Below are 13,335 nucleotides of genomic sequence, written 5' to 3' on the forward strand. Positions count from 1 at the left end.
CTTGTGTTTTGCCTTTCAGCCCACAATGCCCACACATACAGTTTTGTAGGAGATCACTAATGCTTCACCTTCCCCCTGCTTCCCACTGATTAGAAAACACGTGTCTGGTAAGGATCATTTGCCTTACAGATACAGCTTACAAGCACTGTGCTCTACTGGAGGACTACAGCAGAAAGGCAACAAAGGCTACCTTTCTTCCCTCTGTATTATCACTGTCTTTGCAGTTGCAGAAGCCAGAGAACATCTCAGCCTCAGAAGTAACAGTTGAGCCCCTACCATATATTTTAAAGCAGTATCATTAGCGGGTTTCACATAACCTATATACAATATGTGCTCCATACTGTTCCTAGTCCTGTGAACTACATATTGGATTGCACTTTGCTTCAGTCACCAGAGCAAGACAGGCAGTAGTGACATAAGAACAGTGTGTCTTCTAAAGTGAAAGTTCAGTAGGATGGCCATCAGATTAATCTTCCCAAGGAAGATTTCAATTAAATTCACTCTTTTGTAACATTTTATGCATATCTATGGCATAAAGGATTTCAGCTTAATATACCTGTTCAAGCTATTAATTACAATCCTGTCTAAAATTACATGTGTGTGTATATGTGTTCAATATCTCTGTTCAGTTTCACTTCTTACCTCTAAAGCGTTTTGCACTTTCTCCTTACTTGAAGTATTTCTTTTGAAGTTATTTGTGAAGTTCACTGATCCACTCCAATTGTTGTATCCTCCACCATACAACAGACTGTCATTGGGTAACAAAGTCTCTGCCCAGAGACGACAAACATTATCCTTACAGCAAGTCAGGAGTACATTGCAGACAGCACCACTAATGAAAGAAAATTTAAGGCGTGAAGAAGCTGCTTAGCTGCTTACTGTCACATATCAACATAAAGCAACAGTTCCAGTTTTCCTTTATCAGTTTCCAGAATTGCACCAAGTAATTTAAAGACAGTACACAAACAAAAACTCAACAATCCATTCTTAGGAAAACAAATTATGTATGAACTACTTCCTTGTCTATTCAATATCTGAATATGAACTACCGCAAACTTCATTACACAACTGTGCAACACCAAATCATGGATCTTGATTCTAAATTAAAAACGTAGGCTTTTTCTACTCCAGCTATGACTAATTCTGTGAAGTCCTTCACATAAAAAAAGCACATAAAAAAACCTATTCTGGATACCTGTTCTCAATTCTCCAGATCTTACTGCTATACAGCACTTACAAAATTCTATAGCCAAACCAGAGAAACCACAGTAACACCAGGAATAAAACAGCCAATTTAAAACTACAAACTTTTCTTAATAACTATTTTTTTAAATGCAATTTGTGTTACATATACATAAAAAAAAATTAACCTAAACTAGGCACTACAAAAACCTATGCAGATCATCCAGTTTCCAGTTCATGTAAGTTTGCAAACTGATTTTAGCTAAGACTTGAAAACTATATGGATCATCTGACTGGACTATACAGCAGTAAACTTCCTCAGGCATCATGGAGGAGGTGAATTTCCAAAACTGATTTAAGGATTACAGTAATGGCTTCATAAGGAGTCTTCTACTTAAAGGTTCTTATATAAGAGGATAAACTTGCTTAAACACACTAAGGTATGCAGAATTCAAATGGCTACTATTTGGAATAATACAGCAAAAAGACGGTTGCAAACTTGCTAATACTACTCCAGTTTGAGATCGCAGTTAGTACTGAAAACTAGGGACAGGTTATTTAGGAATCATCCAAATACATGCAAAAAAAATGAACCAGGCCCAAAACATCAATTCCAAATGATCATTTTAATAAAATCTCCAGATACTGTTTCTGACAGGGGTCCGGTTTTACACTAGGTAGAGAAGTAAGACAGAAACAATTAAACGAGAAAGATGAGAAATGACAGTTTTAATCTGCTCTGATTCCATTAGGACACAAAAAGACAGAACAAGCTGACATCAAATGCATGCATGGTCATTTAAGACAGAGCAACCAAAAAGATGCAAGGAGAGGTAATTTTACAATATCCAATTTTACATTTAGTCCAATCTCTAAGCCAGTTTGTGGGACTCCCTTTCTATCTTTCCAGTTCCTTCCCAGGTAAAATGATACTTACCAATCTCCCAAGAACTTCAGTGTAAAAGAATTAAGACCAACACACACAAACAATAAACAAGGTCTGCAAACACTAATAACCTCAGTAAACTGTAAAACTTGTGTGACTGTTGACTGCACAGCTGGGAAGACTGTACAGTTTAGGGGTTTTGGGGCATTTTACAAACATCAGATTATTAGAACTACTGACCGTGGCATGAATTTACTGGTCTTTCTCCATGAAAATGAGTTTACTGATCGAGGGTGAGCCAAATACACAAATGAAAAATCAATTTTTGCTTCATTTTCTGGACTTGTGCCAGGTGGTGTTACGGCTGATCGCCAACTGTCTGTATTGTACCATACCTTCACAAGACAATCATCCTGGGGAAAGTAAAAAGACAGTAAGACTACCTTGCATAAGAATATGATGCACTTCATGTACTTCTAGGTACGTCTCCTGGGTTTGTATTTTTTCTTTTAAGCAGAAAACTTTTCTGGCAGCAGAAAGTCAGTTCAGTAAACAGAACTTCAAAAGCTGATCTTAAAGAAAACATGGTAGCAGAGCTTTCTTTTAATCTCTCTTGCCATTATTAACTTGGATTTAATTTTGCTCCTTCTGAACAGCTGCCAGTTTTTAACCACAAAAATGCAAGCTGTGCTGGCTTGAGCTGGTGTTCAAATGTTAATACAATTAATTGTACTTTGACAGAAAACCCCCAAAACCTACACACACATATTAAAGTGTTAGGAATATAAACAAAGGTCAAAGAAGACACCTCAAAAAAATCAAGCTCAGTACTACTCAGCCTGCTTTTCTTACATATGTATATATATAAATTGAAAACATCATATTCCCAGTATTCTACTTCTGATGCCTTTAAAGGACTAGTCCTGTTTCTCCTGGAGAAGACAACCAAGAGGGCATCTTTTCAATGCCCACAAATAGCTTTGGGGCAAGTGTCAAGAGGATGGGGCCAGGCTCTTTTCAGTGATGCCCAGCAACAGGACAAGGGGCAATGGGCACAACCTGCAACACAGGAACTTCCATCTGCATATGAGGAAGAACATTTTTACCTTGAGGGTGACAGAGCACTGGACCAGGCTGCCCGGAGAGCTGGTGGAGTCTCCTTCTCTGGAGACATTCAAAACCCGCCCAGATGTGATCCTGTGCAACCTGCTCCAGGTGAACCTGCTTTAGCAGGGGGCTGGACTAGATGATCTCAAGAGGTCCCTTCTAACCCTGACCATTCTGTGATTCTGTGACTAGATAAATTAATCTGGATCTAGATTCCTAAGTTGCTGATAAACTATTAAATATGAATGGTAGTGAAATATTATATTAACCTTGGTATGCTTAACATAACCCTCTTGAGGGGAGGTTGTTTTGCTGACCAGCACCTTCTCTCATAAAAAAATGCACTTTTTTTTCTGTGTCATATTTCTTTAATTTTAAAGATTCTGCAGACAGGTAATTAACTTAGTAATTTATGATAAAAAAACCCATTACTCATTTTCCTACTTAGTAATTGTGCTTTGCCTGAGTTTGTAATCTAAGATGACACAACAGGATATAAAATATTCCAGTCAAAAAGTCTGCAAGAATATTACCCCACAAAAGCTATTTTCAGATTAATTTATTTTCCTACAATTCAATTGTAACATTAGACTCCATTAAAACCTGATCTTTAAAATAAACTCGTTTTGAACAAAAAAAATATACAGTGAAATACATACAGTACATATTGCCAACAATAACAAAATACTTTTTTTAAAAAATAAAACCTGTAATCAAACAATTTTCTAAGTAATAGTTATCTTAAACATGACTGGAATAAATCTCCTTTCAGCCAGTAAATCACTAAAGACACCGCAGAACATTTAGCAAGCAATATGGCATCCCAAACAAGCAAAAAAGTAATGGAGCGTAAGAATTTGTTGCTTAGTTATTATTCTGAATCAAGTTTATCAAGGAAATCTAGTATTTCACTTCAAGTATTAGAAACTAGTCAGTTTAGTTTATAGAATACACTTCATTTAGAAAAAGGAAATTTAGACTATTTTACAGATTTGTTACATCTTTGTCTCCTCCCTAAAGATAGGAGATGCCTTAAAAGTTTAGCCTTCTAAGCAAGCATAACTATCTGAAATGGCAAGCTTTAGAGGAAAAAACTAAACACCTACAACTCAGCAAAGTATGTTACTCATCTGTTCTTGATGCACACAACTGAATCATGACAATATAGATGACAACTACCTTTTACAAGCAAGACTTGTTTGCAGATTGAACAGCCCTTGAATCTTTCTGCTTCAAGCATGTATTACCAGGACATTATGATCTAACCAGCAAAGTTCCACACACTATTACCAAATCAAACATTGTTCTAACCAATCTTTATGTGTACGTGCCAAATTTTCAATCACACCTCTGACGCAGACTAGACCAAACTGCACAACTGTCTTTCATTCTTAAGTCTGAAACTCATTCTGTCAGGTTAACACTGTTCTGGAGTCTGTTACACTTACAACAGGTTTTCACTAGTCTCATCAACGGCATTGTCCCGCATAACCTTACATACTAGCATTTTGTTTCCTTTGTAATAATTCTGCAGTCTCTGCTAGGTTCTTTAGTTGGTAGCACATACTTTATGCTTACCTGCATCTGTTAATCTGTATTAAAACTGCTTATACCGTTAAACAAACAAAACCCAAACAGGAAACTTGTTTTTTAAATAGTAATCTGAAAGCCTTTTTTTTTTCCTACAATCTACTTTGATAATGCCATAAATTCTCAAAGATGGATCTGGACATTCTTAAGGGAACTTTTTGACCAATGTCAATGAGACTCTCCCCTCAAAGACAACAGTGCTATCTGCAGAAAACTACTCATTTCATATCCCTTAACAAGTCATATAAATTCTTGTATGGATTTGTCACACCTTTTCACTGAACCCTCTACATGATCTTGATTTTTTTTCTGCTTTGACTTGTTATGTTATATTCTCTTACAAAACCTGAACAACAAGTTTTGTAGTATACAGAAAATATTAGTTCATTAGTGTTTAATGAAGTGAAAAGATATGATGGTGACATTTTGTCTCCCCCCACTCCACCCCACCCCCCTGCATTTTTTTGGCAATGCTTTTGCTTTTTCTGATAAACCACTCAATACTGAGCACACAGAACTGATCTCCAAAACTGGCCACAAACATGGACATTAATTATGTGTGAATATACCTGTGGCGGGGAATGTGAATTATCTTCTATGTACACAAACAGGCATACAGGTATTTATGCAAAAATATATTAAAGGGCTATTTTTTATTAATAGTGTCACAATAATAATCAAACACTGAATATATTTTCTCACTAGAGGAATATCCAGCAGTGAGCTTATCCACACGTCTCCCCCATTCCCCAAAACTCTTCTCTTTCTGACTTCTTATAATTGGGTACTGATTAAAAATAGGTATTTTAAAAGTGTAAGCACTGAGTATTTGTTGGGCACCCTGCCACATACTACCTTTTTCCCAAATAGATATTTACCAAAACGTAGATGTGCACAGAGGGATTACAGGAAATACTAAGCAAAAAGTATAAAAAAGAAAATTTTCATTAAAAAGCTTTTTATTTTTTTAATTGTGTCTTTTGTTTTGTTCATTTAATAGCTTATTTGAGTTAGTGCAAAATAATTAGAAAAAAATGCTTACCTTTCCAGCAGTAGCAAAAAACTCCCCATCTGGTGAGAATTTCATTAAACAAATTTGAGAAGCAGTTCTATGAAATAAAAGACAATTAAAAACAGAAAATAAGTTTTAAGAACTTTTTCAGGACTCTAAACCTTTTTTGCCCTTGAACTCATAAAAATGATTTAATTCTTAAATGCAAGTGTACATCGTACTGTGTGGAACAACTTCAGCTTTAACAAAGTCCAGGACTAGTAGGCAAACTTGTGTACAACACATAGTAGTGGCCGCACAGGAAAAACAAAGCCAAAAAGCTACAGCTGAGGGCGCTACAATATTCAATATTCCAAAATATTATATGACAAAACCAGCTGCCAACAGATTAAACTGTACGCAGATATGCTCTACTTCCACTTCACAATCATTTGAAATTTCAATTTATTTCTGCTGTCCCATATTATCTTCCAACTTACCTGAAAGACATCTCCATTTTTCACACTTCCTACAGTTGTAACTCAAGAAAACAAAAAGGTGTAAAACCAATAATGTAGTTAAGTAATATCTGAAATTTCACATTATTAGCCACACTGGTAAAGACGCCACACCAAAACAATCTAAACCCTAAGTATGTGGTTCATTTTTGCTGTGTTTTACTTTCATTGGAAATACCAATAAATGAGCTTTTTTTTCATAGGTTTTGAAGCATCAAAGCTATTGCTTAAGTGACAGTCTTATTAATGGCAACAAGAACATACAAGAATTAAATTCTGCAGCACAAGTACAGTATACATTTTCAATGTGACTTAATTAGACATGTCTAACAGGTTGTAAAGGCCCGACTTTCAGGAAGGATTAAGTTAGCCATCAGGTCAACAAAAGCATGATGCATTTAGTGTGTGCAGTAGCAACCACAAGTCAATTACAAAAGACATACACCAAAGAAAGTAAATTTCCACCTAGATCTAAGCAACATTCTCCTAGTACAGCCAGTATGAAGACATTTGGGAACCCCTCCTTTGGACATTAAAGATTATTCTGGCAAAGAGTAGTACTGCAAAATCACTATCTTGCAAACTTTTCCTTAAGAAAAATCTATTCTAAATCTAACTGAAGGCCAAATGCCAGAAAACATACAGGCATAAAAGGTAAACTGACAAAGCAAGTTTTGTTGACCCTTTCCAGGTTGTATTAGTTCGAAGTACACAACACTCAGCTCTCTCTCCTCCACAAGAGAGTTTATAATTGTGGGAAAATTACTTTGGGGGGAAATTAGAGAAAACTGGGACCTAACAGAAGTGCAATTTACAGGAAGGTTTTTAGGGTAAACCATCACTTTCAGGATGGTTGGCGTGCACAGGACCTACTTTACCACAGCTCCCTAAGCAACACACCCTGCCATCCCAGCACCTGCTGATAGGAGTAACGGAGGGTGGAGCCGAGTGGAGACCCCATGGCCAGGCTCTGTGGTACTCCCTGCAGGAAGGGGGACCTGATGGCACCACACAGCTGACAAGCTGCACAGCAGTTCCCAAATGGAGACTCTGTGAGAAGATGTCCACTGCTGAGCCAACCACTATGGCAAAATCACTTTCCTCAGATTAAATGATCTCATTGTAATACCAACTCAGACCCCCATTCCAAAGTTACTTGCCTCAAAGGTGCTACCACACCTCACTGGGCATGCGATAACAATCAGTAACAAAAATATGTATGACTAGAGTCACTAAAGCTCCCCCTAAATGTAAAGAAAATGGACTGGTCTTGGACTGAAATAAGCCCAAGAGGGGGGAATTGTTGTCTAAACTCCTGAATTACCACACTGATTTAGTGTTTAATTATATGTTAAACAAATCTGTGCACAAAGCTAGGTAAAGCTGACCCACTGTCTAAAGTTGTTAAGAACGAAAGGACTTCTAATCAAGTGAGTCAGCCTTGGGAAGGATGAGAAACCAAGAGCAGATAGTCAAAAGAACAGTGTTACCTAAGTTACACAGAAAGAAGCCTTCAAATAGGAATGCTCTTGCCTTAAAACTTGACAAGCTGATACGGTGTTGCAATCCACTAGCATCAACAGAAAAATAGTTGAAAATAGGACAAAGATAATTGTGGTAGTGGGAGATCACGACCTCCGACTCAAATAGCCCCCCCCAAAAGAAGGAAAAAACCCCACTTGTGGAGCACGCGTAGTTAGTGAAGAACTTCAGCAGTGCTATCTGAGGATGCATACTAATTTGCATTAGAAGCGAGAAACTTGTAACCAATCCTGTGTATGATAATGAATATGCAATGTACTATGAAGCATTAAAAGTAAGCAAAGCTGGGGAGAAGTTAGGGAAGACTCCACCGTAACTTCTGGGATCAGTTGATGGGCTGAACTTGTCTCCTCCCCCATAGGAATGCCTACTGGGTAAGAACTTTATTGTATGACTAACTCGTGCTAGCCATTATTGGGTGTATTGTTTTAAGCTTGTTTTGCAGTCAGTGTATTATCACTGGCAATGTCTGAAACCTTATTCTGTTACAAACTTGCATTTTGTACAATAAAAATATTCAGCTTAAGTTCACTTTGTGTAAGTCTCTGGAGAGCTGAGTGTAAGTTGTAAGGAACGTGACTCAGTGATACTGTCAGCAGGGGTCCCTGAATAGGTCAGTCGAATCACCCCGATACAGTGGGCTGTCAAAACGCAGTCAGGTGGCTGACAGACTGGTCAGGCACAAGGGGCTTGTCTTGCTTGGGAAACTGACAGGCTGATCAAATATAAAGGGTTTGAGGAAACCCCTCTTCTTCAAGTGACAAAAAGAGGGAAACAGATGGAGAGCTATGAAAACTTCTGGAAGGTTTATGATACAAATGCAAAACATATTGCTAGAGGGACAGAGGAAAAGCAGTATCTGTATGATTTTTTACTACTGTTACCACACGCCCAGATTCTAAAACCATATTAATGGCATTCTATCTACAGGCTGACTACTCTTACTAAGCTGAGAGATGAGGGTCCAAAGGTTTTGTCTTCAAAAAAATTAAGTCTTCATTTATTTAGAAAGTTCACCATATTAAAGGAAAATTTTTCAATTGTCATTTGGATGATCTTGGGATTTTAAACATATCCTTGATAAAAGTTAGCAAGTACACAGAAAAAGGAGCAACTGAAGGATTAAAAAGTGGTTTTTTAAGCACATCCATGGAATTACCCAACAATGCTTCATAAATAATGATTTCAGGTGGGTCCCTCCAGCCAGCCACTTCAGGAGACTCTTTAAGATGACTGCCATATGGTACACTGGTCCCAAGTGAACAGTGCACCTGATGTATTAGAAAAGTCTTCCTTTAGCAGAAAGGACCGTGATTTAAATTGTCTCATAAACTGACATAGTAAACTAAAACTCTTCTCAATGTACCAATACACAGACACAAAGCTCAAAATCAACATGAATGCAAGAGTACTTAGAGATGCAGTAAAACACAATGCATCAATCTCTGCATAACTATACTAAATACCCAGAAGAAACACAGAGAAAGTAAAAGGTATATGAAAAGGTGCAGTACTGGACATAAAAGGAAGTTTACTTTAATCAGACCTGCAAGCCCAGTAACTTTCAAATATGCAGCTTTCATCTTACTTCTTGCACAAGGATCTACTGGGAGAGACTCAATAGCTGCCTTCCCTCAGTATTTCACTGATGTTCAATATCATTGAATAACTTCCTGAGAATAAAAACTACCCCCAAAAAAAATTAAAATTGATCCTGTAGGAAGAAAGAAATGTCACATAATCAAAGAAAGTATGATTCAAGTTTATCACACATCAATAATATTTATCAAATAACAGTATACGATAGGATTTCATTGAACTATAACAAGTATTTAATCTGAAAGATATAAATCAGCGCGGAAAAAGGAATTACTTGTTTTTAAAAAAGTTTCTTACTTGCATTGCCAGATGCAACTCCATTCTCCAAGTCCAACATCTGTTCTTTCAGTATTGTCATCATCAGAAGGATTTTCCAAAGGAACATTGGACCAAAGTTGAAGACAGCTGGAACCAGTCAAAAGGCGAGTGCCTAGAACAAATACTTGTAACAATATAACTACAAAACAAGTAGCAAAGTACAGATTTCTATGACCAGAGAAAAAAGTTTCACAAAGCTGAAACTGCAGAACAAAACATAGCAGATATTATCTTAACACCTTCTCTATAGCAAAGTTATTATAACAGCAGTGTGCCTTTTACACATTCCCCTACATAGATACAGACTGGGTCAGAATTGCAAGATACTCTCACATATTATAAACATTATGATTTCAGTATCTACAGTTCAAACTGTGAAAATTCACCAAATATTCAAAGTTATTCACTAAAAAAGCCAGCTGGAGCTACGGCAAACATCCCTTTTTCACAACAAATACCTAACATTTAAGCCATATTTTTAAACATTAGACACTGCTGAGATTAGGGTAATTGATTATGACCATACAAATGCACCTAATATTTTGGCTCTCCTGTCAGAAGTGACAAAAGGTAGGTTTCACTCACTTTGGTGTTCTCTTATGCTAAGACAAAACAAAAATCTCTTCCTTGACACCAAAGAACAGTGAAATGTAAATAAAAAATTAGCTGCGGTATGAAATAGACAGGTGTTTCTTTTATTCTATTCTTACCTGTGGGATCCCATGTTAGATTATGTGCTATGGTGTCCAGTAATATTTGAGCATTCTTCTGCCACTGATAATGTAACGTCTGAAATTTTAAGTATTCACAAACATTAGCCAGAAAACATTTAATTCCCCTCCCTTCCTATTTTGTAATAGAAATAGTACATCCTCACTGCATTCTCCAAATTCAGAATAAATTACTGCTTATCTAATAAAAATTGATTCATTCAAATTTTGAACAAGAGTTTTCCATTAATCTGACCATACAAATAGAGGTTTTTAATTTTAGAAGCTTCTTATTTTTAAAATGTGGCCTGAAAAAAATTCAGTATATAAAATCACCATCGGAATCTAAGATTTTTTTTAAAGGCAAGTCCAATCTTATCTTCAGAAAAAATAAAAGATGTATCAGAAATTAAATACACTAAATGCATCTGGTATTTGGTACCAGTAGCACTGTTGAATTAAAGGTTTTCAGTAAGGTCAGCATAACATACCTGACACTACTTTTTTATTTTTATATACAACAGTGTCAACTATCTTCAGATCTTGCATTACTACTTCATTCACTCTAACAAGCTGAGGATTAAATTCACGAAATATTCATCTGGTATGTTCTCATACGAGACTGCAAATTTTTGATGCTTTGAGTTATAAAAGGAACTGAAATCACTACTGAAAATAATATTAAGGGCAAAGAGGTTTTTTTCTTAATTCACAAAGACATTTTTTTAAAGTAATCATCCCTCACTCAAAAAAATCAATCCAATAGAAATGGAAGTTAAAATATGACAACTAAACCCTTCAGAAGTTTGGTAGAAAACAGTAAGAAGTACCCGCATCTAAGAAGGATCTAAGTGAAATATTTCTGCAGCTGACTTTTTTTTTTTTTTTAAGATCCTGAACATTCCAGTAAAGTGAAGACAGTGTCAGTCTTACAGCAACCTAAATATGCTAGACATTATTGCATCGAAGTTAACTGCAAGAACAAAGTAACAGAGTTATTTCTTCAAAGTTTCAAACTCAGTGTACTGTTTACCAGTACAGAAAAATACTCAGGATGGATTCAAGAGCCCCAATAACCAAACAAGACAGTAGTACTTCTAAAAAGTTCATAAAAGCATAGGAAGTCCCATTTTACCATTATTTTATTCCACTGCTTTCCAGTAGTATTAACTATTTTTTAGTGATATATATATTCAATGCCAGCTATTTAATTTATATATAAAATACCATTTGTTTGCAGTTAACACCTGGAACCATATGACTAAGCTGGCTAGTATAAAGAAGGTAATCCACTACACAGCCATATATATCTGATTTATTAATACAAATGGACAGACCAAACCCCTGAAAAGGGAGACAGAAGTTCCCTGAGCAACTGCTGTCAAAGCTCTCATATCATCAAACTGGCTTTAATTAGACTCTAACACTTCTAATTAAACAAGTAATACTCTCCATGTAAGAAGCATGGTTAAATACTTGCTTTAAATCATATTATTACCCAGAAATTAAGAATCTGTACACTAACTCACTAATGCATTGTCACTGAACCTAAGCTATGCTATCAAGAGAATAAATATTGTTCTTATTCACCATTGTAAAACTGAAGTATAAGCATCCAGTCAGATATTCTAAAAAAGTCACAGCTTTTCTGAAACTATTACAGATTTAACCAAGAGCATACAATTACTGTTTTAACTTTGGTTTATGAAACTGTAAAACACATCAGGACATGAAGGCTACACAGGATGGTTAAAAAGGAATTCCTACTGTAATGGCTATACTCTTTGGAGAATGGAGGTCTGCATCTCTTTTTGAGTTCTCGAATATTTCAGTTATGAATTGTAGGGTCAGATGAATCAGTAATATGAAGTATTATAGTAAAACCATTTCAAATAACATGTCTCTGCCCTCCTTCTACCGTTTTGACTTCCCAAGGGCCATCTTATGCCTCAATTTTATTCTAGCATTAAAAGATGACATAAAAAAAACCCCTTCAACTTTAAAGACACCAAAAAAATTAATCAGGCTTTATAACTGGGTAAGTGAATTAAGGAGTGATGAATTACTTACATTACAATGACTATGACTGCTGTTCTGCTTCAAGAGGCTAACTGGCTCAAAGATAGAAATCACCTTTCCGTAAGAAGCTGCAATCTAAAGAAATTTATACATATGTAAACACACAGAGAAGAAACAAGCTATAGAACAAACAAGAATAAAATGCAAATTATTGATTTTACTTTTAATCCTCTTCATAGATAAATTTGAGACTCACACCCACATCCCCTTTCAATAACAGAAAAATGAAATCTAGCAAAAATCATGAAGCAAGCGTTGACAGTAACAGAAATATAGTTCTTTATTTACACGTTAGTCCTGATGAACTACTGAGAGTACAGGTGGGCATGAGCTTTTTTTTGTTTTTAAATCAGATCTATTATCAATATTCTTTCCACAACAAATTAGGTAAACACTCAAGGAGTCTACAGAGTTCACATCCTCAAAAATGGAACCAGTTCAGGGTACTTTTGTGGGCTTCCCTGGCATGAGAACATGATACATTATAAAAACTTAATTCAGAAGACTTGAGCTACACAAGCTGAACACCCAGTGCAGAGAACTGCAAACCAGAAACACTACTAAACGCTAACATCAAATACTTTCAAAAAAGTTACAGTACGGTCAGCTTTAATTAATATTCCAAAGTTTTATCCCATCAGTGGTATCAGCCACCCCAAACCTGCATTAAGACAAAATTAAGAGTATTTTACCTCAAGATATCTATATAAAAGCAAGCTTAAAAGACTTGCTAGGAAGAGCCAAAAGACGACAAATGTATGTTAAAGACCTCAGGCAGAGAGCCTGAAAACAGCATTCACAAGGCAGTGTTGC

General features: G+C 36.1%; 1 protein-coding gene across 6 annotated transcripts in view; it reads right to left on the reverse strand.

The window, feature by feature from the left end:
* DMXL1 (Dmx like 1) overlaps positions 1–13,335 on the reverse strand; it is an 85,374-nt gene that overhangs the window by 57,822 nt on the left and 14,217 nt on the right. For all 6 annotated transcript variants that reach the window (XR_008730147.1, XM_055698326.1, XM_055698328.1 and 3 more), the window contains exons 3-8: positions 12,514–12,597; positions 10,444–10,522; positions 9,713–9,845; positions 5,808–5,874; positions 2,309–2,481; positions 643–832 (exon numbers count right to left, since the gene is read on the reverse strand). Coding sequence is in view for 5 of the 6 variants with exons in the window: in XM_055698326.1 (XP_055554301.1) it covers positions 643–832; positions 2,309–2,481; positions 5,808–5,874; positions 9,713–9,845; positions 10,444–10,522; positions 12,514–12,597 (726 nt within the window). In the remaining variant the exon portion in view is untranslated. The remainder of the gene's footprint in view (positions 1–642; positions 833–2,308; positions 2,482–5,807; positions 5,875–9,712; positions 9,846–10,443; positions 10,523–12,513; positions 12,598–13,335) is intronic.

Source organism: Falco cherrug, chromosome Z (genome assembly GCF_023634085.1).
Source record: "Falco cherrug isolate bFalChe1 chromosome Z, bFalChe1.pri, whole genome shotgun sequence".
NCBI lineage: Eukaryota > Metazoa > Chordata > Aves > Falconiformes > Falconidae > Falco > Falco cherrug.